We start from the raw sequence: 27,268 nt of genomic DNA on the forward strand, positions 1-27,268 counted from the left end.
TGCAACCTGGCACATTCTGACATTGCCTGAATGCCAAGCACCTCGTGGTTACCCACATAGTAAGCTCAGAATGAAAGGAATTAAATCAAATAAGTCAAGAATAAAAAAAATAAAAAAAATTAAAACACTAACAAGGATACTTTTTTAATCCAGCGGAATAGTGTTCTGTATAGTTTGAACACAAATAGGAGGTATAATTGTGAAAACTACACAGACCGCAATAATGTCCTCGCTTGCCTCCGGCATGAAGTTGCTTGAGCTTATATAGTGTAATTCTTTAGTTCACACAAATTTTCGTTCACCACAGACACGGGTTTTGTTAGAACGACAGCTTTGGTTGCCTTCTCCTCTGGTACTGGGAAGCCGCCAAGCGCGCTGTGATAACTGTACATAGAACATTTTGTTGTTCAATTTTGTGTCTCATTGGTCAGTTTTTTGTTTCTTTTCTATTGGACATTTTGCTTCTTGGCACCTTCGTAGAAGCAACATCCAGTGATAAGTGATCACCATTCATTATTATTGTGTCTGCTGTGTGCCTTATTCGTTCACTCGGTCTGAATGTTTCGATTTGTCTACAATTAAACGTTCCATAAACTTACCTTTCTTGTTTATTTATTCTTGTGTTTTGTAGATTTTGTTTAACTTTCCATCCGTCCTGCCTTATAAGCTTTAACCCCATTGTTGGTGCCTGTACGTTAGAACGTAAGTGCAATTCAAGTCTAACTGAGATGCAAAATCAGACTTTGTTACATGTACTACGACGTACCACAGCCTGGTACTTGTGATTGTCCTGGTTGACTTTTTAATTGATTGTTCTGTGTGTGTGTACGTGTGTGTGTGTGTGTGTGTGTGTGTGTGTGTGTATGTATGTGTGTGTTCGTGTGCGCGTACGTGTGTACGTGCATGTGTAGTGTGTGTTTGACAATACGGTCAGTGATTAAAAGAAGCAGACCAGTTTATGTCTTCCGGTCAGAGTCAGGAGAGTTTTCCCGCCACTCTTTCAAACCAGCCAATCATCTTCCTTCACCTTCAGTCAGCCTTGTATCCGTCGTTTTCATTGGCCTTCTTGCATATTTTCTCTCCCCCCCCCCCCCCCCCCCCCCCATTGACACCATCAACGCTCCGTCCATACAAACACCGACACAGTGCAGGCAGAATGCAGCGATTGTCACCTGCATTTAAAAAAAATCTTTGGGTACCTTTTCAACATATTTTTTATGAAACATGCGCTTTGACAGTATGTCTAAAATATGCCTTGTCGATAACTCTTTTGCAGTTGCTGTCCAGTTGTGTAACACAATCAATGTAGTGTACTGTTGTGTCACAGTGTCATGTTGTCGGCTTCTCCGTTCAACGACGTCATGAGTATCAGTATGAGAGGCTTTATTGTTTGTTACGTTGAATATTACAAGAGTTTGTGTTTTACCATGCACCTTGATATTCCCTCTTTTTAATTTGTGCACGTGAGATTCTTGTTTACTACTTGCGCCTTGGTCCTTTACAATTTGTTACTGGTAACTGAGTGCACGCTTAGAATACATATAATGATGTGATGAGGTTAATTTGCTAGTGGCATCGTTTTAAAAAACACACCAAAAAACGGGCCTTGTTGTTCATGTTAAAACAGAACTAATGGTTGTTTTTTGCCATGCAGGAGAACTTTAGTAAGCCAAGGTGTGAATATACAATGAAAATATCTCTATCTCTTGTTTTGTGTGTGTGTGTGTGTGTGTGTGTGTGTGTGTGTGTGTGTGTGTGTGTGTGTGTGCATGCGTGTGTTTGTGTGTGTGTGTGTGCCGCGGGTGCGCACGCTCTAACCATTTGCGTATTGTTGACCTGTTCATTACTCCTTACAAGTGACAGTGATGTTTACACAAGAGCATCCTTCCACTTGGACACATACCAGCAATCAACAGCCCTGCTGATCTAACAACACAGTGGGGTGTCTCTAAAATAATTTTGTTGCTGACACCAGTGTCAATGGGAGAAATTAATTAACAACAAGAAATTCCTCCGAGGTAGGAAAAACACCCCCGTCCTTACCATTCTCACTGCCACCAACTGAGAAGGTTATTTCCCTTTGACCATTAATATGTCCCTCTATAAGTCCTTGTAGAATCTTAATCCACCAATAACTCCCTAACCGTGTGTTTGACTGGTCCCAATTTTTGTAAGGACCGTCTCAGGAATGTATAGAACCTGTTCACCAAGTTTGGTGACGATCGGTCCGTTCATTCTTGAGATCTATATGCGAACACAAACACACAAACACACAATGTTACAGGTCACACGAACAACGTTCTAAACCTGCACCGATTTTTATTATTCATGTTGAAATGTGACACTGTACGCTACGGCTGGTATACACTCCAGTTCAGGTTGAGTTACACGGACACAAACCAAGGAGCGACTTTCAACATAAACATACAGGATGCAAAATGAGCAGTGCACTTTTTACAGTGACTCCCCAAAGTCAGGGAGGCGTGACTGACGTTTTACATTTATCACCATAGGCACACGCACCGTGTCTTTGTCTCTGTGTCACGGATTATTCAGCACAGCCATGGATACGCTCATAAATCTTGACAGACTCGGCTGTACATACCTGGAGATGCATGTCACAAACATTTGAATGATCCAGATTTGAGAGAGACTTAAAGCTTCCCACCGCAGTTCAGATCACCGTCTCAGATCTGGCCAGACTGTTACGTGGGATACGACCATCCCTCCACTTGGTCACATACCAGACATCAACAGTCACGTGAACGTGTGTGTACGTCCTCTCTGTTCTCTGTTAAGAGATTAATTCATAAACAATTCTGACTCAGGGTGTTGAATTTTGGCATGTGTCCAAGTCGAAGGATGGTCTTATCCCATGCAAAGGTCTTGCCAGATCTGAGACGGTGAGCTCAACTGTTTTCACGAGAAGGAGGAAGAATGAAGAATGAGTTACAAATATACTTACGGGCAGACAGACAGACACAAAGACGTTCAGACAGACAAATTGGCGCGCACACTCATGCACAGATACACAAACACACACGCCCACACTAGCACGATAAGACACAGAGAAACACACACACACACACACACACATGATATTGCAATAACTCGAACTGACTCAGCATTGAACAACATCATCGAAACTACTTTATTTGTAGGAGTACTAACATACTTCAACGACAATGTCCAAGTCTGCCAGGCTGATCTTACCTGGGCTGATCTAGATCTTACCTTCATGCAAACCTAGCTGTACCCGGAGATACTCAGGACGACGGTATCAAATATGTCAACTCTTTGTGTGGTGTCCCTATGCTGCGTGCCACTGCGTACACCCAGACACGGCTTTTTGTCTCATCCCCATTCCGTGTGTGGCTAATCTTACTTTGCAAGCACAAACATATCATACATAAGCACGCATGCACACACGCTCACATACACACACACACACCCACCCACACACACACACACTCATCCCCCCCACACACACACCCACACATTAACTACACTTGCATGTCTGGTTTTCATCTACTGATATTCATTATACAGACCAGAACACACCAAAGATATGTGCCTTCACTTGCAATGCTGTCATGCATGTTTAATTATAACGTTCTATCTTCGAAGGCAACAGCATTCTTTCACTGTCTCACAAAAGGGGCCTGCCAAGTTTCACATGACTGGTCTCAGCGGGGAAGTATATCTGTTTTCATTGCACAACCCATGCCACGCCAATCACGTGTGTCTTTAACCAGGATACAGTGTAGACAAAAACATGAGAAAAAAACCCTGTGACGACAAGAGCGTTTCCTTGAACGCTAATTTGATAGGTTGAGACAGTATTTTACATAGACACACAAACACTTGACAAGTGGGCTAGGAAGGCATGTTCACTTGAGGTAGGATTGTGCAGCTGTAAAACACTTAGCTGAACCAAAGTAGCAGATCATAAAATTGATCGTGATCTGTTAGGAATTTGAAACGAAGCGGAGAGAATCCAGAGCTAGAGAGACAAGGGAATACACGTAGTTGTTTTGTGACAGTGATACCTGCAGAGGATCGTTTTAACACTGACGTGACAAGATGGCCGGATCCACGACTGTGTTTTTCGTCTTCAGCGTCACGGCGTGCTTGTTCTCCTCCACTGGTAACGACCTTTTTGTCTGATGTATATTATATCTATTGATATGTTGTATAATTTCTTTATCTACGTGTGCCTTTATTCGTATATTCGTTCTCTCTCTCTCTCTCTCGCTCTCCCCCTCTCTTTTTCTCTCTGTCACCGCTCTTTTTGTCAGTGTGTGTGTGTGTGTGAGAGTGTGTGTGTGTGTGTGTGTGTGTGTGTGTGTATTTGTTTGTTTGTTTGTTTGTTTGTGTGTGTGTGTGTGAGTGTGTGTGTGTGTGTATATTTGTGCATTCTGGGAAGAATAGAACATACAAAGCAATCATTTTTTGGATTTCTTTTGTGATAAAAATTTCAAGCAAAGCTTTGAATAACAAATGAGTGAATTGTGTTTAAAGTTTCCACACTGAAAAGCAATCTCGTGGTACAGTTACTTCCATTGAATCAAATCTGGACGCCACAGTGCTGCCCGGCCAAACTTTTTCTCCGGACGGATTTGACGTCATCAAAGGCATTCATCAAATTAAAACACCATGCAATCTGGAAGAATTCACATGTAAAGTTTCACAAGTATCTATCCTGTAGTATTCTAGGAATTGCTTTACACGCACTCCGGCTCAATTCTCTGCCTGCCGGAATAGATTTAGTCAAAACAGAATGAATGTAAAAACGGGTGTTTCCAGGTTTCTTCGGGCAAAGGGCAAGAAAGGTGTTTCAGCGCGAGTTTTGGAATACAGATTAAGTTTAATTTGTGCTAAAAATGCACAGCATATATATATATGCAATGAGTTTAGATGCACATTTGTGGTTGTATTGACAGTGTCAGTGTCGACGCTGCATGCGAACAACGTGTTTGTCAACTCGCAGCTAGTGCAGTTGGATTGTTACCCAGTTTCCCGTTTAGGAATTGATTAAAGGCAATATTCACGCCACAAATCTGTTCATGCTTGCACATGGAATAATATTTAACAGCATTCTCTCACCTGGAAACATGCAATAAGTCAACAGCCTTGCTACTTTCTATATAGAGTGCTAATGTCCTGCTGAATTCATTTCGTACCTAAAACCTGTATCAATCTGCAAAATGAATTGTGTTAAAAATGGCCGCTCTACTCAGCAAGCTCCCAGACTGTGGATTTGTGGGTAGGCTACATTTCTAAATGGAAGGATGCTCATAGTCAGTGTACAAGATTGTGCAAATCTGTGGTGGTAATCATGATCTTTCACAACAATAGATGGAATGAACGTACCTTCACGTTTTGAAAAAGAAAAATGAAATGTAATACGGGGTTACAACGAAAGCAAAAGGAACAAGTACTGCGTTCAGACCGATACGTAGCAAAGAAAGCTGCTGAACGCCTGCTACGTACGTGTGTCTGGGGTTCCGACCCAGCTTGTGTGTGTGTGTGTGTGTGTGTGTGTGTGTGTGTGTGTGTGTGTGTGTGTGTGTGTGAGTGTTTGTTTGTCAGTGTGTTTGTCAGTGTGTGTGTGTCACTGTGTGTTTGTCAGTGTGTGAGTGTGTTTGTCAGTGTGTGTGTATGTGTGTGTGTGCATGCGCGAGTGTGTGTCAGCGGATGTGTGTGTGTGTGTGTGTGTGTCACTGTGTGAGTGTTTGTCAGTGTGTGAGTGTGTTTGTCAGTGTGTGTGTATGTGTGTGTGTGCATGCGCGAGTGTGTGTCAGCGGATGTGTGTGTGTGTGTGTGTGTGTGTGTGTGTGTGTGTGTGTGTTTGCGTGCATGTTTGCGTGCGTACGTGTATTCGCCACAGCTTGAGTACTTGTGTGCGTGTGTGTGTACGTGCATGCAGACTGACACGCCCTAAATTGGTGAATGCAGACTTGTGTTCCGTCAAGTGACACCACCTGTCTAACCCTTGCAGCACAAGCAGTGCGGTGCGTGTCGTGCTCCTACCAGTATGCCGGGGATGGCACGACCAACCTGGAGTGCGTCACGGAGCCCTTCAAAGAGCCGCGGACCCAAAACATCTCCTGTGACTTTGTCAACAATGCCTGTCTCACCAAAGCTGTCTACAATCCTGGTAGGTCGCATTTTAAAGCTGAACATCCGTCACCAGGGCTGAGGTGCACGAGAAAGTTACAACCCAAACAGGAACCCACCCGCAGTGTCGGATTGGTTGAAACTGAGATTTGTTGAGAATTCAACAAATCAGAATACGAGTTTTGTTGTATCCTGTTTGGGTGGCTACCAATTTCGGCGCGCACCTCAGCCCAGGAGACAAAGCCTTGTTATCGTGGGAAGCCACAGAGCTAACTTTACCGTTGCCAGCACGAGAAACTAGAGCTACATCTGCCGCTCACCGATGTTGGCCTTTAAGCCCAGGGGAGGGGAAAGGGGGTGGGGGGAGGGGCATTGGAAGGGATGCTCCTGACACCAAACAAATATTCATTTAGATTTTTTGCTTGATTGCCATAACATTGGAGACATTTTCGAGTGTATAATTGTAGCTAGTGAGTGTCTGAATTATAGCAAAGCGATGTCCCTTGTTCGTTTAAAGGTTAAATTCGCCAAAATAGCCCCCAAATGGCCCCTGAAGTACTTTATCTTTTATCTTTTCCCAGACCATCGGTATTGTTGTAAATAACAGCAAACAAATAGGACAGCAAGGATATCCAACATTGTTTTTGTTTGTGTTAATATCACAAGATGTTTGGTGGCTTGTTGACAGACAAGCTTTTTTGTTGGTCCTCGGGGACCATATTGTCTTTTGTTTTATCTTTATGAGGCCTTGGTCGATAAATATGTGACAAAAGGCGATATGCTCCCCGAGGACCAACAAAAAAAAAATGCTGATCTGACAACAAGCCACCAAACATCGTTTTTGTCATCATTTTGGTAGTGCAACAAAATGCACAATAACCCACAGAGAGATGAATGTTTAGAATCCAACTCCGGGCCGCAAAGCATCGTCACAGTTGCTCGAGATAACACGTCAAACTTGTCTGTGACGTCAAACGTAGCTTGTTGACGCTTTTCTTTTAGTCTGAAAATGTACAGCTAGAGCTGCGATCGATATGTGTGAGTTCAGTAAGTGTTGAGCATATTTCTTTTCTTTTAAGTGTTTTGTGACTTTTCGTTGTGGATTTTGAGTTGCAAGTGGACCATGAGTCGCCGCGGTAATGATCAACATTGATTGGGTCTTTGAGAGTAAATGCTTACAATCGTTGTCCTAGGAAACACGAATCCAAAGCCGCGATGGTTCCACACATCAAACAATCAGCCTGATTGGCTTTTAGTTTGACAATCCACGTTTCACCTGAAAGGTCAAACCCATTCACCACCACGATTTATTGCATAGGGAATATAAGATTTATTTCCCGGCTGGGTATGAATGAAAACTCGTGAAAATTACGGAACGCGGATCGTATCAACTGATGCATCAAATTGATTCATCCAAAACCAAGATTTGATTTTCACAATTTGATGCATCATTATTTTTCACAAAAGGATGCATCATTTTCAAAAAGAATGCATCATTTTCCAAAACTGATGCATCCGATACAAAAATGATGCATCCTTTTAGAAAATGATGCATCATTTTGATGCATCATTTTGATGCATCACTTTCGGTTTTGTATGCATGCAAAAGATCATTCATTTCCGGTCTTTCCGTAAGAAATGCCTGAGCACGGAAAAACTTGAAATGACATTTTGACGAATATAAACAGATTGGTTAGATAAAACAAAAATAAACGTACAACATACCATTAAATAGGGAACAAGTCAAAGTCACGGCATTATGAATTTTAAGGCATTTTTTGTTTTGTTTGTGGTTTTTTTTTGTGTGCACACGAAGTTTTGACGCCCTTGACCTTCGACTCAAACTTTCGTTTTCCGACGTTCGTTTCGCTTCGTATTCCGGTTCAAATTTTGTTTTTTGCTCGGCACTTTCCGGGAAAACCCGAAAATTCTGAAGCATCCAAACGATGCATCAAATTGTGAAAATGATGCATCAAATTCTTGGTTTTGGATGCATCAATTTGATTCATCAGTTGATACGATCCGCGTTCCGTAAAAAATGATGACAATACCCGTTGTCCTTTGATCATCACGGCTTGGTGAATTGGCCACGTTTATGATGCGTTTTCGCTTACAGAAAGTTGTAGGAAGAACAGGGAAGCTGTACCCCTAAGAGATATAGAAGATCAGGTTGGTTTTTTTTATTTTTATTTTTTATTTTTTTTTTATTCAATTTATAAAACACAAGATAACAAACATGGTAACTGTATTTTCTGTTTGCACACATACTCTCTCATTTACATGCGGTTCAGAAAAACTTGTACATTATACAAAAGGACTAAAAATAGTCATACGTGAAAAAAATATACGTGTCAACATGTGTAGCACTAACGAAATCTCAAAACAACATGATTTCCAAAAATAATTTCCATTGTTAATCGTGAATCGGTTTTTTAAAAAATGCTTACGCACATCTTTGCGATTAAAATAATGTGATTAATCTTCTTCATATTTTTGCTGTTACTTTTTATACGAAAAAGCACATCTGTAACATTCAACCTAATTCTTTCACCAATGTTTACTAAAATGTACATTTCAATATATTTCCAAAACCTGAGCACTGTTGGGCACTCAAAGAAAAAATGCTCCAATACATCAAGTTCATCCTTACAATATGTACAGTTTTTATCAGCCTTCACTTCACCATCAAAAAATGGCGAACGACAAGAAGAAGAAGAAGAAAGCCTTCACTTTCATTTTACACAATACAATATTAGTTGGATAAATGTTTTGCAATATTTTCCAATGCAGTACACGTAATCGAACTTCACTAGTGACAGTGGCTGCTAAGTTCCAATTCTTTTCGTCAATTTCAAATCCTAATTTTCTTCTCCAAAATCCTTCTGAACAGGGTTGGCTGTATTGTTTTCCTACCAGAATCTTTCGAATTTCTTTTACTGATAAACTTTTTTTCCCACAGAAGGTCGGAATGTCACAGACTGAACAATTTACATCGTTTATATCGACATTTCTTAAAAGGAGATGTACAGCTATTCGAACAACATTGTACTCAAGCAATCTATTTGCAGTGTAGCCAGTTCTTTCACACACTTCTTCATAGGTAGAAAAACGTCCATTCTCACACACATCGCTCACATACATTATACCACTTTTAATCCAATCCGCAAAAAAGAGTGGGTTTCCTTGACAAATTATATCTTTGTTGTTCCACAACAAACCGGAAACAGAATTACCATTATTATCGACTTGATTGTTATCAAGCCATGCCTTCAACACAGCGGACCAAAATTCCGATTTAATACTGTCCAATCCTTTAAATGGTTTGCTATTAATGTTCGCAAAAAAACACTCAAAGCGACTCCCAAAACGGAAAAACAGTGCTTTTGGGAGCCATGACCATTTCTGGTCTTCATTAGACAGAGTTAGGTTCACAACCCAGCTTAACAAAAAGGAACACTGCATCTGACGCAAATCAATCATATTTAATCCACCTTGCTTTACTTCGTTACATAAAACAGTTCTTTTCACCTTTTCAAATGCTTTTCTGTTGCAGTCTTTTTTGCGCCACACGAAGCGAAACATTAACCTATTAATTTCAGTTAGAACGTCGTCTGGTACAATCAGCGCCTGCATTATATAGACAAAATGTGGCAGAATAAACGTTTTGAATACACAGACTTTACCAATAATGCTCAAATTCCTTTTCTCCCACACGCAGATGAGCCTTTTTGCAACATTCATTCTCTCTTCCCAATTCTCTTTCACTTTTGACGCACGCATATAATTACAGAAATATACACCTAGAATTTTCATTTTGTCTGTACATGCAAAACCGCAACACTCATTCCTACAATTCTTCCGCGACCCAAACCACATTAGTTTGGATTTTTGGTGATTTATGTTCAAACCTGATATTTCTGAAAATTTACCAATCAAAGCCAGGGCTTGGAACATGTCATGTTCATCTTGCAAAAACAATGTAACATCATCAGCATACAACAATACTTTCAAAACTTTATTCATATCTCCGTTGTTGCATAATGACATACCCTTTATATTTTTGGCCTCTCGAATTTTGATTGCTAACAATTCAACTGCTAATACGAAGGCTAGTGCGGAAAAAGGACACCCTTGCCTTATTCCGGAATCAATATTAAAAAATTCAGATAACCAACCACAATAGTTTACACAACTTTTTGCGTTTTTCATCAAAACATCAACCCATTTCACAAAATCAGTTCCAAAACCAAATTTTTCAAACATCTTCAACATAAACTCTTTGGAGATGCAATCAAATGCATGAAAAAAGTCAATTGACACCATCAATCCAGGCTTATTATGTAAATCTGCATGTTCTAAAACATCATCAACTAATTGCAATAAGGTTGAGACACGTCTACCTTTTATATACCCAACTTGATCCTCATTCACAACACTCCCTACAACATCAGAGAGCCGAAGAGCTAAACATTTCGCTAATAACTTATAATCTGTATTGGTCAGTGAAATAGGTCTCCAATTCTTTAAATCATTTCTTGATAAATCCTTCCCTTTATGAATCAGTGTAATTGCCTCTTTACACTGTGAATTAGATAGAGTTCCATTCTTAAAAGCAGAGTTAAAAGACGCAAGTATATACCTTTTTAGGCTCCTCCAAAAAAACTTATAAAACTCAACTGTTAATCCATCAATTCCAGGCGCAGAACCATTATTCATACGCTTTAGAGCTGACAAAACTTCTCCTTCTACCACTTCCCCCTCACAGCTGTCTTTCTGCTGATCATTAATTTTTAAAACCTTTGTTCCATCCAAAAAAGTGTCAATTTTTAAGCTCATGTTTCCCTCATCAATTTTCCGTTTATACAAATCAGCAAAATACGTTTTTTGGACGAGAATAATATCTTCTTGCGTTGTAACAATACGTCCGTTATCATCTTTTACACTTTCCATTATTTTTGCGTTTGCTCTCGCCTTTTCTAACCCAAGAAAAAAAGGTGTGTTCCTTTCACCCTGCTCGATCCATTTAACTCTTGCACGCACCTGTGCTGCACGAGATTTACGCTGCTCTAACAGTTCCAACTGCAGCTTGACCTTCTGCCGTTTACCTTGCGTTTGAATACAGTCAGGGGAGATCCCAAGGGTTTTATCCAACTCATTTAATTCACCATACAGTTTTGCAACATCATTTTTAATTTCAAAACTTTTAAACTTACTAAAATTTTGGGAAAAATCCTTGATTCTCATTTTCAATAATTCCCAACCAAGTTGACAATCCTCTTCAACATCAAGTTGAAATGTGTCAAACATTTTGTTCATTTTATCAACAAAGCTCACATCATGCAACAGAGAATTATTAAATTTCCAATAACCCTCTCCTCTTACGACATCAGATAGTTTAATATGAATACTACAGCCTCTGTGGTCCGACGTCGCAACAGAGATTATGTCACAATCAACTATCTTTTCAAACACACTTAAGCTACTAAAAACGTAGTTAAGTCTTCTTGCCACAAATGGAATATTTTTTGACCATGTAAATTCTTTTCTATCTAAATTATGCATTCTCCATACATCGTATATAAAATCACATTCATTCACCAGGTCATTAAATTGTTTCACAACAACGTTTGAATGTTTCTCTCCACTTATTATGTCGAGCTCATTACTCATGACACAATTAAAATCTCCACACAACACTATATCACCATCTTCCTTTTTTAACATGTCTGAAACATCTGCAAAAAAAGTCATTTTCTCTCTAGACTCGTTTGGTGCATAAACATTTGCGATGATCAAACTTTGGTTATCACTACGAATCTTCACTGCAAGAATGCGCTTCGTTTCACACACGATCTTTACATGATCACAAACAAACCCTTTTTTTAATAATATAACCTGTCCCGCGCTATGCACGGTACTTTCGCTGTAAAACAGATCACCACCCCACTCTCTCCTCCATTCTTCACTGACATCTTTAGTAATATGCGACTCTTGCAAACAAATGACATCATACTTTTTGCTTCTGAAAAACGTAAACAAACTTTTCCTTTTTCTTTTGGTTCTTAACCCTCGAGTATTCAGCGAGAACAATTTCATGTTACAAGCCATTGTTAGTGTCCAGTATCAAGTTCTTGTTACACAGCACGTGCGCTAGTTGGCACTCGCATCAAGCCGTGCGTGTTTCTCCACGCCTTCTGTTCAGTGTTGGGGATATCCCATCTGTCTCTTGGCGTGTCCGCTTGGGGGTATTTGACCGAGTGCGAGAGTCAAAATCGAGTTGTGTTTGTTTCTTGCCGTTCCTTTCCTTTGTTAATTGTCTACCTCTTTCTACGAGCGCTGATTTTCCCTGCTTCTGTTTTGGTTTGTGTTTTGCAGAGGAGTGTATGTTTGTGTTTTTGCTTTGAGGTTGCCTATTTGTCTGACTTGAGTTGCGCAGCCCTTGTGAGGGGGTGTCGTCTGTGGAAGCTTGGAATTCTTTGCTGACGTCAGTTGTCTGGGTTGTCTGGGTGTCTTCTCATTCGTCCTCTTCGGTCTCTCCATCACCACTTGCGTCATCGGCATGGGAGCCCTGCACGGGGCCGCTCTGTCCACCCTCATTGGTTGGTTCGGTGGGCGCGCTGATGGGATCCCACACTGACGTGGGATGTGGGCGTTCACACGCTGGGTCCCCCTGCGTGTGGCCGCTGCCCTTGCACGCCCTACACGTGATAGGGTTGACACATGCCCAAACTCGGTGGCCTGGCTGGAGGCAGCGGGAGCACTGGGGAATCCCCTTTTCTGTTTTGGGTTGTTCTTTGTGGAAGAGCCTTGCTTGGAAACTTCCAACTTTTAGCTGTTTGTCTAGAGGCTTTGCTGGCACATTTATGAACACAAAACGCCTCCCTGTCAGAAAGCGCGTCAGTTTGTCATCTTTGTCTTTTATTTTATCTTGAATAATCTTTGATCGCATAACACAACCAACTCTCAGAAGAGCGGTCTCTATATCTGTGCTGGACACAGAGAGAGGTAGATCGTCAATCCAGAGCTTGGTCGCGGGGACTTCCACTCCGTCGGTGCCCCTGAGAATGTAGGGGTTCGTACCCTTTACCTGAACTGAGAGACCTCTCAGAGCAAACCCCTCTAGCAACAGTTGGTTACGAACCTGTCGAGAAGCCGGATAAATACGCCACAGACCTCTGATCTCCTGGGCACCAATGAATCTGCTTTCTCTTCCGGTAACACGCTCACAAGCCAAACAAAGTTCGAGGGCGCTGTACCTTTCTACGGGGGGAGTCAGGGGCGGGAGAGAGCCGTTGCATGACAAACACCGGCTCAGTGAGCGAGGTCGCCATGTTAGATGACCGGTCACTTCGGTTCACACACAGGAAAAAGTCACAACACAGCGCAAATGCAACCCAACCGACACTCGCAATAACACTGTAGCGATGGTAAGTCACAATACACTCAAACACAGTCACGAATGAGCACAGAAAAGACGTAAATATCCAACTAGAACACGAACAAGAGGCGAAGCCATCAAGGCTCACGTAAGAAATCGACAAACAGTAACACACACACACACACACACACACACACACACACACACACACACACAGAGAAAGAGCATAGGTGAAACTGTGCAAGAAAGCGAGACACTAGATCTAGATCTGACAGTCTGCATGTAGACTACTTACAGGGACACGACTGCCAACAGTCTCGGCCCGCTCAAAATAATAATGACCGAGACTTTCAGTACTTCCTTCGCGTGACGTCTAACCCTCTTACGTCATAATGTGACGTCAATGTAATGTGACGTCTTCAAATGTTAGAGTTTCTACCACAGACATACACACGCACAAACACACACACGCACGCACAGACAGACAAAGTTACGATCGCATAGGCTACACTTACGTGAGCCAAAAAGCACATTAAATTACATATTCTTACTCAACTCACATAGATAGCAATAACTTCGTTTGGTTGCTAAGACATTGAAGCACTCTTACATGGTTACATGGGGAGATAACTCTAAAGAAAAACACCCACCCGCCATATAAGGCATGGGTCACGGTAGTTATCTCCCCTACCGGCGCCCGCGCATGCGCAAGCCGTACACCGGTAATACTCATTCCTTCTTCTTCAACGCACGGAGCAAGACGTGTGTTGCACTCGTCAATTTTCTATCTGCTGGTATTCACGTCGGTGTTTGACCATCGGACCTTGGTTACGCTTTCGTTGTCTCCTTCACTACTCCAAGTATTGGGTGAGATCTTTCTTTTTATTACCGAGACGCGATTTATTAGCTTTTTGGAACGTTTTGCGTCTTATGTTTTGGTTCAGCTTTGTCATCCAATATGGCGGACAAACCGAAAGATAAGGAGAGAGAAAGAACTCGGAGTTCGACCAGACAGGCTTGCTCTCCTAGCTCTCAATCAGGCAAAGCACCCCAATCCAAAGTTAAGGTGGCTGCCACCACTCCGTCTCGAACTCAGAAAATTCCACCGGCGGATAACGTTTCTGTCTCTGTTTTCAACCCGGCGAATGATGAATCGTTTCAGTTGCGATTGACAAACCATCCGTTTCTCTTTCGGCTCCTTCCACTAAAGTTCAAGCGCCTAGCGCAGATTCATCTTTGTCTAAGACTGATTTGCTAGCGATTTTATCGTCTTTCAAAACAGAAGTGCATGAGTTGATCTCGTCGGAAAGACAAATAGCCCAACATGCTGCTCTGTCTCGTCCTTCGGGTGTTACTAATGTTTCCTCGCTTGCGCGGGTTCGCTCTGAACCGTCTGCTACGGTCACGTCCGCTGGCGTGGTGGCAGATCCAACGACGGTGTTGGATATGTCGGACTCATCTTTTGACAAGTTTTTGTCTGAGTCTAGGACATCAGCACCTCCGGGTGTTCTTGGCGAAGTACGCAAGCCTTTTAAGTCGGTTTCCGTTTCGGCGGAATTGCACACTGACCGTAAGGGTTTTCCCACAGACCAACCTGGCTCCGTTTTCACGGTCCTGGGCATGGGATGTGAAGGGCATGTGTCTGCTAGTTCCGCCCCCGCAATTCCAGTCGGGGCGGCTGCTGGCAGACAGGTTACAGGATCTTCCGGTTCCAATTTATTGGGGCTGGTCGATGCTCATGCTATACAGTCCTCTGCTGGTTCCGCTCCCACCGTTGGCGTCGGGGCGGCTTCCGGTGGCAGGAGAGGTTTGACTTCCGCCGTTAGCACTTCGCTGCTGGCGGGAGTCATTCATCAGCCTGTGGCTTCCGGTTCCGCTGTTGCGGCTTCCGCTAGCCTTGCTCAGGCTACTTCCGCTTCCTTTCCCAGCATTTCCGCTGGCATTGGACAGCCGGATGGTGGTTCAATCCACGGGTTTCCGGTTTCCGGAAATTTTTCACAACCATTTCCGGTTTCGGCTCAAATTGCCTCATCGGACGTCGGTTCTGCTGGACATCCCTCAGTTGATCATTATGATGCTTCGGTTGGGGATGAGCAGGATTTGGAGGAAGAAGCATCAGAAGCAGAAGAGGAAGCGTCTCGCCGACTTCCGGCTAAGCTACCTCATTTGTTGGCTTTGGCAGCAGAGGTTACTGCACGCTACTTCTCGGAAGGGGTGGCTGCGGCAACCACTTCCGCTGCTCCTCCTCCATCAGCTTTTGCTGACTTTGCCCCTTCGCAAGAGCGGACTGAGAACTTCAAGTTTTTGGAGTCACCTGCTGTGGCCTATCAACTTGCGAAAGTGTTTCAGGGCGATGTTCCTCTTCCGCTGTTATCAGCTTATGGGGATGCGCCTGCAGGGGCTCAGTCTTGGCTGGCTGCTTCCGGTCGTGCGCCGGTTCCGGTTGCGGCCTCTCAGAGGAAGCTTCGTCTCGCTGCTTTTAGCAGACCTTTGATTTCTTCCTTTGCCTTACCCTCGGCATCACTTCCGGTTACACCGGAACTGGCTTCCATTCGGCAAGACGGCTACAACAAAGAGAGGCTTTCTGGTTGTAAAGAGAAAGATCTCATTGCTGTCGAAGAATGCGGCCGCGCTGCTTTGGAATTATCGTCTCTGACTGACACTTTAATTCGTTCCCTCTCACGGGCAGTGACATCCTCTCTGAACCCTTTTGAGTTCAGGCATGATGCAGATCCTAAGGACGTTTCGCTCCTTTTTGCGACCTTAGGAAGGGTGTCTGCGAAGCAAATGGCTTTGTCTGCGAGGTTGTATGCGCAGGCCGTCTTCTGGCGACGTGAAGCTCTGCTGTCGGGCTCTCGTCTAGAAGACAAGAACATTCTGGAATCGCTCAGGGTCTCACCGATCCTTCAAGGTTCCCTTCTTGGACAGGACACTCTGGACGCGCTTCAGAAGCAAACTCAGCAAAACAAAGATTTGCAATTCGTGAAACTTTCTGAGTTTGCCTTTTCGAAGCAGCAAGCTAAGCACAGCGGTCCTCCTGCCCAGTCTTTCTCGGGGTCCTCCAAGCCTGGTCATAAGCCGAGCAGGGGTTCAGCTTCGAGAGGAGGGAACCGATCGCGACCTTACCCCAAGAACAAGCCTTCCTTCGGGAAGAGGGGGTCAGGTCGAAAGCCTAACCCCCAATGATGCCACCCCGATTTCAGCACTCCTGCGTCCCCCACGGTTACTGTGGCGGGAGGCCTGTTGCGGGCTTTGCCAGTGTGGCTGAAGAAGTCAAACAATCATTGGATTGCAGGAGTGCTCAGATCGGGGTTCCGGCTTCTTTGGAGTTCTCAGAAGGCTCCATTGACCAGAACTCCTCCGGCTTTTCGGTTTCCGGCCAGACCGGAAGCCAGAGAGGCCGCTCAGGCCGAAGTAGAACTTCTCATTCAGAAGCAGGCAGTGGAAGAAGTTCGGGACCATGCCTCCCCAGGCTTTTACGGACGTCTGTTTGTCGTTCCAAAAGCCTCGGGGGGATGGCGTCCGGTGCTGGATCTTTCTCAGCTAAATCTTTTTCTGAGGAAGATCAAGTTTACCATGGAGACTCCCACCTCAGTGAGGCAGGCCCTCAGGCCACGCGATTGGGTCACCTCCATAGATCTTTCCGACGCTTACTTCCACATCCTGATGCATCAAACAGACCGGAAGTGGCTCCGCTTTGTTTGGGGCAACAGGATTTTTCAATTCAGGGCTCTGCCTTTCGGCCTCTCACTGGCTCCCTGGATCTTCACGATGGTGGTTCGCCAGTTTTGCATTCTGATCAGAGGTCAAGGTATTCGTCTACGGACGTACCTAGACGACTGGCTAATTCAGAATCAGGCACAATCTCTGTGCCTCACGCACACACAGACCGTGTTGCAGGAGGCAGCGGAGCTAGGCTTCATGATCAACTGCAAGAAGTCCGAGTTGACACCTTCCCAGAACTTTACGTATCTGGGAATGGTATTCAACACTGTGGAATGGACAGTTCAGCCCACTCAGAGGAGGATAAACAAGATCCGGGATCACATAAATGCCACGGCGGTTCTGTCTATGGCTTCGGTCAGGTCTCTGACGTCCATCCTAGGCCAGATGGAATCGCTGGCTCCTCTGACTCATTTGGGCAGGCTTTACAAGCGCCCGTTTCAGGAGGCGCTGAACTCCAGGTGGGACCCTCAGTCTCAGGACTGGGAGACTCTAGTCCCACTTCAGGACTGGTTTATAGAAACGACCAAACAGTGGCTGGTCACAGCTTGGCTCTCGCAGGGAGTTCCCATAGTCCTTTCCCCGCCTTCGAGGCACTTGTTCACAGATGCCTCTCTCGAGGGGTGGGGGGCTCACCTGGAAAGTCACACGACCTTTGGTCTCTGGAACCAGGTGCAAGTCAAATGGCACATAAATCTGCTGGAGTTAGAAGCAGTCTTTCTAGCACTGACGGAGTTCCTACCCTTTGTCAAGGGGGAACATGTTCTGGTTCACTCCGACAACACCACAGTGGTGTCCTATCTGAACAGACAAGGGGGGTCTCGCTCTCTGCCCCTGTCGCACAGGGCATGCGAGATCTTGATGTGGAGTCACAATCACGGTGTAGTTTTGTCAGCAAAGTACCTTCCGGGAAGGCTGAATGTCTTGGCAGACTCTCTGAGTCGGTCTTCCAAGATAGTACACACGGAGTGGACGATCACTCATCAAGCGCTTCTTTGCCTCTGGGCCCAAGCGGAGAAGCCGTCCATAGACTTATTCGCCACACGGTTCTCACGCCGTCTGCCGATTTTCGTGTCCCCATTTCCAGATCCCGAAGCGTGGGAAGTCAATGCTCTGGAAATCTCTTGGAGCGGGCTGATCGCCTACGCTTTTCCTCCCATTCCCCTCCTAGGGAGGGTCCTGCGAAAGGCAGACATGGAAAGACCATCTCTGATTCTCGTGGCACCATACTGGCCGGGACAGCCTTGGTACCCGGACCTTCTGCGACTGTCAAACGGCCCACCTCTTCCTCTAGATCTCAAAAGAGGCGACTTGGTACAGCCTCGATCGGGCATTCCCCACGAGAATCCGCAGTGGCTTGCCCTGCACGCTTGGATTCTGTGCGGGAATCATTGAAAAGATCAGGTGCGTCAGACGCCACTATCGATTTGATTCAGGCGTCTCATAGAGGTTCTACGTCGTCAGTTTATACCTCTCACTGGTTGGCGTGGCTTAAATGGTGCAAGGCTAACGGAGTGAAACCTACGTCACCCCGATCTATTCAAGTGGCAAATCATTTGTCTTGGCTAGCTAGTCAGGGCGCCGCGCCGGCTTCTTTGAAAGTCCGTAGGTCAGCTATTTCAGTTACCTTGAAACAGCTAGGACATTCTATATCACGCGAAGGTTTCATTACTAGCGTATTAAAGGGAGCTTCCCTTCGTTTTGACAAAACGAAATCCGCTATTCCAGCATGGGATCTGCCCTTAGTGCTGGAATATTTAAGAACTCAAGACTTTGAGCCCTTATGCTCTGCCAGTCTGGCGAATCTTACGCGAAAGGCAGTTTTTCTTGTCATGTTGGCGTCAGGTAGACGAGGTAGCGAAATTCACGCCTTGTCAGGCTCACCTCGCGATGTGTCCTTTGAAAAGGACGGTTCGGTCATACTTAGGTTTTGCGCGAAGTTTTTAGCAAAAAAACCAAAAACCAGATAAACCCTCGCCATTAATCCAGATCAAACCTTTGAGCTCCATTCTCGCTCCTTCAGACCCGGATATTGCAAACTGCCCTGTGAGAGTACTGAGAGCATACCTGTCTCGTTCAAATCCGATCAGATCCTCCAGTCAAAAGCTTCTTTTCCTATCAGTCAATACGAAGAGGGAGAAGGACATAATTAAGTCAACCTTGGCGAGATGGGTCTCCACCCTAGTAAGACAGGCTTACATTTGGTGGCAAAGAAAAGGGGGGGGGGGGCAGTCAGTCCTTCCTCTCCGGTCAGCCCGGACTCATGAGCTTAGAGCCTGGGCATCGTCTTCAGCGGTCTTACGATCCAGAAGACTTCAAGAAGTCATGGACTCAGCCTACTGGGCATCTGAGGATGTGTTCATGAACTTTTACTTGCGGGATATCGCAAGTTCTCGTATGGATGGAACATTCGGTCTGCCAGCCATGGTGGCTGCGGGACAGATGCTTTCTCGATGTTAACTGTGAGTATATATTTTTACCCACCACCTAGATTAGCAATCTGCTATCTATGTGAGTTGAGTAAGAATATGTAATTTAATATAAAATTTCAAAAATAAATTTTCATTTAATTAATATACTTACCAACTCACATACTGAATTCCCTCCCAGCCTTCCCCGCAATTTATTTGAAGGGATGTGGGTTTCAGAACGGAATGAGTATTACCGGTGTACGGCTTGCGCATGCGCGGGCGCCGGTAGGGGAGATAACTACCGTGACCCATGCCTTATATGGCGGGTGGGTGTTTTTCTTTAGAGTTATCTCCCCATGTAACCATGTAAGAGTGCTTCAATGTCTTAGCAACCAAACGAAGTTATTGCTATCTATGTGAGTTGGTAAGTATATTAATTAAATGAAAATTTATTTTTGAAATTTTATAATAACGCCGGAGCGTTACACTAAAGCAGGCACTGACATCCGAGCCTCGCTTTCAAAAAAAAAAAAAAAAAAAAGAAGATCAGTTGATATCAACATGCTGTCGCATTCAGCATTTGATTCAGCTGCTAGCAGAAGAAGGAGGACGAGGCCGGGGTTAGCCGAAACGCCGCAGAAGGGAAAGCACTCGTGCATTGACTCGGTAATACAAGAACCTAATGTATATCTACAACGAATTGTTGTTAGTTTCCAGCTTGTTTTCGATCAAAACACTACGTACGTTGGATACAGGAGACGATAAAGAACACAATGCAATCATATTTAAATCTGTTAGTGAAAATTCGTTTTTTTGATGATCACAATTTTGATGAACAATTTGATTAATTAATTTTGAAGCATCTGAGCTGAAATGTAAACCCACAATCTGGACCGAGTCAAAAGATGTTTGACCAAAATTTCTATCAATTTGATTGAAACATGAGGGCGTGTAAGTGGCGCATCAGTTAAAAAAAAAGGCGGATATGACTTCATGAGATTCATCTCTATAAAAATAAACAAGTTGCGTGAAGCGATATAAACACATTTAGTCAAGCTGTCGGCGTCAAAGTAACAGATTAACACAAAAAAACAGTCATCGCCGAGACGATATTAGGATAGTCTCGACTAACCACACTTACCGCAGTACTTACTTAAAAACCTATTTTCTGTAATTCTGAGAAAAATTTTATAGTAAACATGACATATGTATATGTTTTTGACCGGCACGGTTGGCCTAGTGGTAAGGCGTCCGCCCCGTGATCGGGAGGTCGTGGGTTCGAAACCCGGCCGGGTCATACCTAAGACTTTAAAATTGACAATCTAGTGGCTGCTCCGCCTGGCGTCTGGCATTATGGGGTTAGTGCTAGGACTGGTTGGTCCGGTATCAGAATAATGTGACTGGGTGAGACATGAAGCCTGTGCTGCGACTTCTGTCTTGTGTGTGGCGCACGTTATATGTCAAAGCAGCACCGCCCTGATATGGCCCTTCGTGGTCGGCTGGGCGTTAAAGGCATATGTACGCGCTCCCGTGTTTACAAAGTGTAGTTTGCCCATAATCGATGTAAAACGCACCATAAGACCATGTAATGACGATATGTCGCCATGCGCGGACCATATACATGCATTACAGCTTGTTTTAGAGTCTCAAAAACTTTGGATGTAAACAAAGACGCGGAGTTATTTCCCTTGCGTCAACGCTACCTCTGTTGGCAAATCTATAAATAGGACGATCCAGATCAAAATGAAAATTAACATATCTCAACATTGAAGGGGTCCTAGACCACAATATTTTGCAGGGAACTTAATTTAGCATGTCTCCAGCTGTTGGTAAAGCAATTAGCGTGTATAGTCATCGAGTACATATGGCTTTAAGCAAACAAACAAACAAAAAATATGTTTTTGAAATCAGGGGAAATTTATTTTAATGACAACTTTAATGAGCAAACTAATGTACTAATTTTCACGCTGCAGAGCTGAAATTCAATCCCATAGTCCGGACTTTGTCGAAGATTGATAAGCTATGATAATTGTTGCTTTTTGGGTCCAGCGGACCATATAGGCCAAATCAGGACCCCACTTTGTCGAAGATTGCTAGATCAAAATTGCAATCAATTTGATTGCAAAATGAGGGCGTGACAGTGCGGCCTTAACTTTTCATCAAAGACATTAATCGAAAAAATACACAAGAACTCTCATGTGAAATTTCATGAAGATCGGTCCAGTAGTTTTCTCTGAATCGCTCCACACACACACACACACACACACACACACACACACACACACACACACACACACACACACACACACACACACAATACACCACCACCCTCGCCTCGATTCCCCGTCTATGTTAAACATTTAGTCAAAACTTGTCTAAATGTAAAAAGGAAAAATAAAAAGACGGTTGGGCTGAAGAATGTGTATATATGTAAAGTCTTATGCAAATCTGTCCAGTACTTTCTAGGAATATCTCTCCAGACACACTCACACACCACCACCATCACCCTCGTCTCCATTCCCTGTCTATCTGAAAACATGAAGTCCACAGTTGACCAAAGGTGAAATGCATCATTGAACAGTGATATGCGATAATTAAAAAATAGACTCACTAGCCGCCAGATGTTTGCTCAAAGAAACTGACAGACTGTGTGTCTCATTTCAGATTACGTCCAGTTGACGTCGTTTGAAAGATCCTGCTATCCAAAGAACCTACTTCCCTCTGAGGGCTGCAACACCGACCCAAACCCGTCGTGCTACAGAGTGTGTAGCACTGATCTGTGTAACCAGAAGAATATTACACTGTTGAACCAAGAGTGGACCAACGGAGTGACATCACTTTCACACAGCTTGCTTTTCACTCTCTGGTTATGCGCTGTTTCTTACCTTGCTGTGTAAATGGTGTGTTGTTTACAGAATAAGCAATGTAAACATGCTTTTTTCATGCGGCCCTCGCCCATGGAGGGTTTACTCGATTAATAACAAGAAGAAATAGAAGTTAAGTTAACCACAATACAATTTACATAATTAACATGTCCAACAATTAAAAAGACATTTCAACATGCATTATGAATATCAAGCAATGATGGAATACTATATCAAAGAATTATTTACTTGTTTAAAAAATGTCCTCATTGCATTATGTATGATCATGTTTCCATACAATCATAGAGTATTGATATTTTATCAGCTGCACAATAGTAGTAGCTAGTGCTTACAAGTTTTGCAAGAGAAACAGCATGTAGTGTTCCTTAAAATTAATGATGTTTCACTGACTTGCATTTTAATTATATCAAGAATGGAGTTCCACAATAGTGCGCCAGAATAAGAGAGACTTGACTTGTACAGGTCAATTATAGGGGTTGGGTTAATTAATTTGTTTAGTTTTCTTGAATTATTCAGTTTGAAATTTGAGGCAATGAGTGTAGGTGCATTCCCTGACATAATTCTATGTATCATCGCACCTTTGTTACAGGTAAATCTTAATTTGATAGGAAGAATCTTTAATCTTTTATAATCGGACGTAGAGAGAGATGTATTTTTTTTTTAAAGAATTAGTCTATGTAAAGAGCACAAGTGTTTCAAAGTGTTTGCACTTGCAGCGTCCCACACTGTGGACGCATTGTTAAAAGTTGATTGAATGCATGCCTGAAAAAACTGTTTTCGTGTGCGTAGGTCTAGAAAATGTATAATTTTTGATAACTGATATATTTTTTTAGAAGTGTATCTACATGTTTTGGGAGCATCTTGTTGCTCCCCCGTATCGTTACTCCCCCGGCTCGTTACTCCCCCTGCTTGTTACTAACCCTAACCCTAACCCTAAGGGGGAGTAACGAGCCGGGGGAGTTACGAGCTGATCCCCATGTTTTGACCAAGACAGATTATTATCAACGGTTATTCCCAACACTTTATGGTTATCAACTTCAGTTACATCTTGATTGTGTATTTGCAGTTTTGGAAATCTCGATGATAGATTTTGTCTAGTGGTTAGAAGCATGCGTTTAGTTTTATTTGGGTTCAATGACATATGGTTTAGTTCTGACCATTCCTGCAATCAATCAATGTTTTCTTGGAGGACTCTTGCTTGTTCAATTAGATCTTTGTGACTAGAATGAATTGTAGTATCATCAGCAAATAGTTTACACATACATTTAGCAAAGAATGGTAGGTCTTTAATATAGATAGAAAATTGTAAAGGACCAAGAACAGAACCTTGTGGTACTCCAAACCTTACTGTTTGTTTACAAGAGTATGATTTATTCAGATACGTACTTTTTTGTCTGTCTGACAGGAAAGATTTTATAATGCTAACAGAATCACTCAATCAGTTGCCAGTCCATAAATCTTAAGCTTTTTGATAAGGAGTTCATGGTCAATTAGGTCAATGTTACGGCTGGTACTTGTGTGTAAATGTATGTATGTGTGTCGTTAATACCCTATCAGAAAAATGCGTGTGTTATTTCTGTTCACAAACTCCCGTCTCACACACACACACAACACTCGAACAAAGCACAAAGACTAAACACAATTCCTGCCCTTTGCCCTCGTACTTGTATTCAAGTGATCACACGTTAACCAACAATCACAACAAAATATCAATATAACATCTCATCCACTCAAAGACTCTTTCATCCAATATAACATTGTTATCTCGAGTAAGATGAAAGGAAAGTCTCTCCCTCGATGATGTCGTCCTTGCTGATTCTCCGTTCAAGAATCACACATACTAGAATAATTCACATGTCGGCCCACATTTCAGTGGCCGTACATCTATTCCGGATTCATCCAATCCGTTACTACACCACTTAGCTGGTTATCTTTCCTTGCCAACTCACAATACAGTGGTTACAAGTTTATGTCGAATTCTCATAATCCTATTTCACATACAAAGTTATGTGGGTGCGCACTCTCTTCTAGGTCGCACACTTGCCAACTCGCAATACAGTGGTTACAAGTTTATTTCTGGATTCTCACAATCCTATTTCACATACAAAGTTCTGCAGGTGCGCACACTATTCCAGGTCGCACATGTATGTTTACTCACAAATCAGCGGGTCCGACACTTGCACCATATCTCATATAATATGGGGTTCACACCAGCTGCAAGCTCTCCAGCGCTGCGTTACACTCCCGCGCCGACACTTCTGGTCCTGGCCGCAAGGAGGGGACGCTCCTCTTCTCACCCCTCTACCCTTCCAGTCGAGCGCGTCCGTGCCCCCACTGGGAAGCTGTATAGAAAGTTTATGCTACCGTAAGTTTCAATTCTAGATAAACTTCTCTACACAATAATACTTCCATTCTTTCTCAGTATTATTCAATTATCCGCCAACTACTATTTACACCAGCTCATTTACAAGTAACTTCATTACCACAGAACATACCACACTCTATTCAAAATGGCTGACACAGCTCACGGCACGCTTTCCACCCATTTCACAACATGACTCTCACAGTCATTTTACACGTTAAAGTTACTGAACAAAAATACAATTCAATAAATACCTGTATTCTCACAGCATTTGAATCATAACAGATTCATTCACAGTAGCCACTAAACAGTCGGCTCACTGCTCAAGGAGCAACATCTGAACACAGCGTCGTGTCTACACACCCTCTCCTGAGAGCGTTTTCAGATGTTCTGCCGGCTCACTAACATGGCGGCTTCAAGGTTATCATATTTTAGTCATCTCTGATTGGCCCGTAGCAGCCAATGACAATACAGGTCACACGAGTCAGCCAACTATCTCAACATGCGACATTCCTACCACGCGGTCAAGTCGTGAAACAACAAAGTATGGCCAGCCAATCTGTACACATTTGTTTAAGCCATCTAACACTAAATTATGTACAAATCCATTTGTCACAGTCAAAAGCTTTAGCAAAGTCAACAAATAGAGCAGCACAGAACTGGTTATTATCAATGTTGTTCAGCCATTGGTCAGCTAAGCTGATCAGCGCTGTTTGACATGAGTGTTTTTGCCTAAAACCTGATTGCTTATCGATCATGTTTCAATTTGTTGTTCTCAAAGTGCAAAAGAATATGCTTATTGATATGTTTTTCAAGAGGCTTTGAAAGGATTGATAGAATTGATATTGGTCTGTAATTGCAAGGATTTGTAGTATCTCCCGATTTAAAAAGAAGAATCACTTTAGCCTGTTTGAATTTATTAGGAAAACAGCATTGGTCGATACATAGGTTATACATGAAAGTCAATGTATCCGTTCCTCCGAAAACGGCGTATGGCTGCCTAAATGGCGGGGTAAAAAACGGTCATACACGTAAAATTCCACTCGTGCAAAAAACACGAGTGTACGTGAGAGTTTCAGCCCACGAACGCAGAAGAAGAAGAAGAAGAATGTATCCGTGATTATTGGAGCTGCCATTTTTATAAATTTTGCATCAAACCCATCTATGTCACGTGTTCCGGTTTGTTTAAGATGCTGTAGCTGAAAGTAAACATCCAGTATAGTCATTGGTCGCAGTGTATGATGAACATGGATCTGTTTTGAATTACAGTATTCCTCTAAAAGTTTTAAATCATTTGATTCTGTCCGATCATAAGAACTACCTTATCAGCAATTTTTGAGAAATGTTCATTACCCCCCGCGGGTTAGGGGGAAGAATTTACCCGATTCTCCCCAGCATGTCGTAAGAGGCGACTAACGGATTCTGTTTCTCCTTTTACCCTTGTTAAGTGTTTCTTGTATAGAATATAGTCAATTTTTGTAAAGATTTTAGTCAAGCAGTATGTAAGAAATGTTAAGTCCTTTGTACTGGAAACTTGCATTCCCCCAGTAAGGTAATATATTGTACTACGTTGCAAGCCACTGGAGCAATTTTTTTATTAGTGCTTTTGTGAACAAGAAACAATTGACAAGTGGCTCTATCCCATCCCCCCCTTTCCCCGTCGCGATATAACCTTCGTGGTTGAAAACGACGTCAAACACCAAATAAAGAAAGAAAGAAATTTTCATTAAGTGTATCTACAGAAGTATTAATAACTTGGGAGGATTTATTTGCAATGTCTTTGTTTGTGAGTTGGTTAATTGCTTTCGAAATAGATTTTGAATCTTGTTTTGATGTAATGAAGTTTTGAAAATATTGTTGTTTACGTTTTCGTTTCTTTGTTGTTTGTACTCTTCATTGTTCTTTTAAAAAAAATTAACGGTCATTTGCTGCATTTTCTTTGTCTTGGTCGATCCATTTAGGTTTTTCGACCTGCTTTATTCGATGTGTTTTAAGGGGTGCCTGTTTGTTATAAATTTTAAAGAATATAGATATTCAAAACTCCAAAGCTTGGTCAGGGTTTGTAAAATTGTAAGTATTTGAAAGTGGGCTATTTTTCAGATCAGAAAGAAATGCTCTTTCACTGAAATGAGAGAATCTTCTTCTTGTCGTTCGCTGTTAGATCGCCAGTCCGGACTGCAGGGCAAAACGTGCTGTCCTCTCCAAGTCCTCTCTGGGGCCGTATAGCTTCTTTTATAAATGAGAGAATGAACGATATGTAATAGGTCTGTGACCGGTTTGTGAAATGTTTACCCCTTTACGAGACCACGTGATGCAAATGAAAGAGAGAGAGAGAGAGAGAGAGAGAGAGAGAGAGAGAGAGAGAGAGAGAGAGAGAGAGAGAGAGAGA

General features: G+C 43.0%; 1 protein-coding gene across 1 annotated transcript; it reads left to right on the forward strand.

Annotated features, from left to right (window-relative positions):
* Positions 1-3,658: 3,658 nt before the first annotated feature.
* LOC138947661 (uncharacterized) lies at positions 3,659-27,268 on the forward strand. Its single transcript, XM_070319189.1, has 3 exons — positions 3,659-4,147; positions 6,002-6,160; positions 22,297-27,268. Exons 1-3 carry the CDS (start codon positions 4,084-4,086, stop codon positions 22,527-22,529), a joined length of 456 nt encoding a protein of 151 aa, XP_070175290.1. The 5' UTR covers positions 3,659-4,083; the 3' UTR covers positions 22,530-27,268.

Source organism: Littorina saxatilis, linkage group LG14 (assembly GCF_037325665.1).
Source record: "Littorina saxatilis isolate snail1 linkage group LG14, US_GU_Lsax_2.0, whole genome shotgun sequence".
In the NCBI taxonomy this organism is placed as follows: Eukaryota; Metazoa; Mollusca; class Gastropoda; order Littorinimorpha; family Littorinidae; genus Littorina; species Littorina saxatilis.

Bases quoted from the DNA above. Each gene is read 5' to 3' on its own strand.
- LOC138947661 (XM_070319189.1), top strand. From the start codon at position 4,084: ATGGCCGGATCCACGACTGTGTTTTTCGTCTTCAGCGTCACGGCGTGC. The intron at 4,148-6,001 runs GTAACGACCTTT...TAACCCTTGCAG, and splicing joins GTGCTTGTTCTCCTCCACTG to CACAAGCAGTGCGGTGCGTG. The intron at 6,161-22,296 runs GTAGGTCGCATT...GTCTCATTTCAG, and splicing joins CAAAGCTGTCTACAATCCTG to ATTACGTCCAGTTGACGTCG.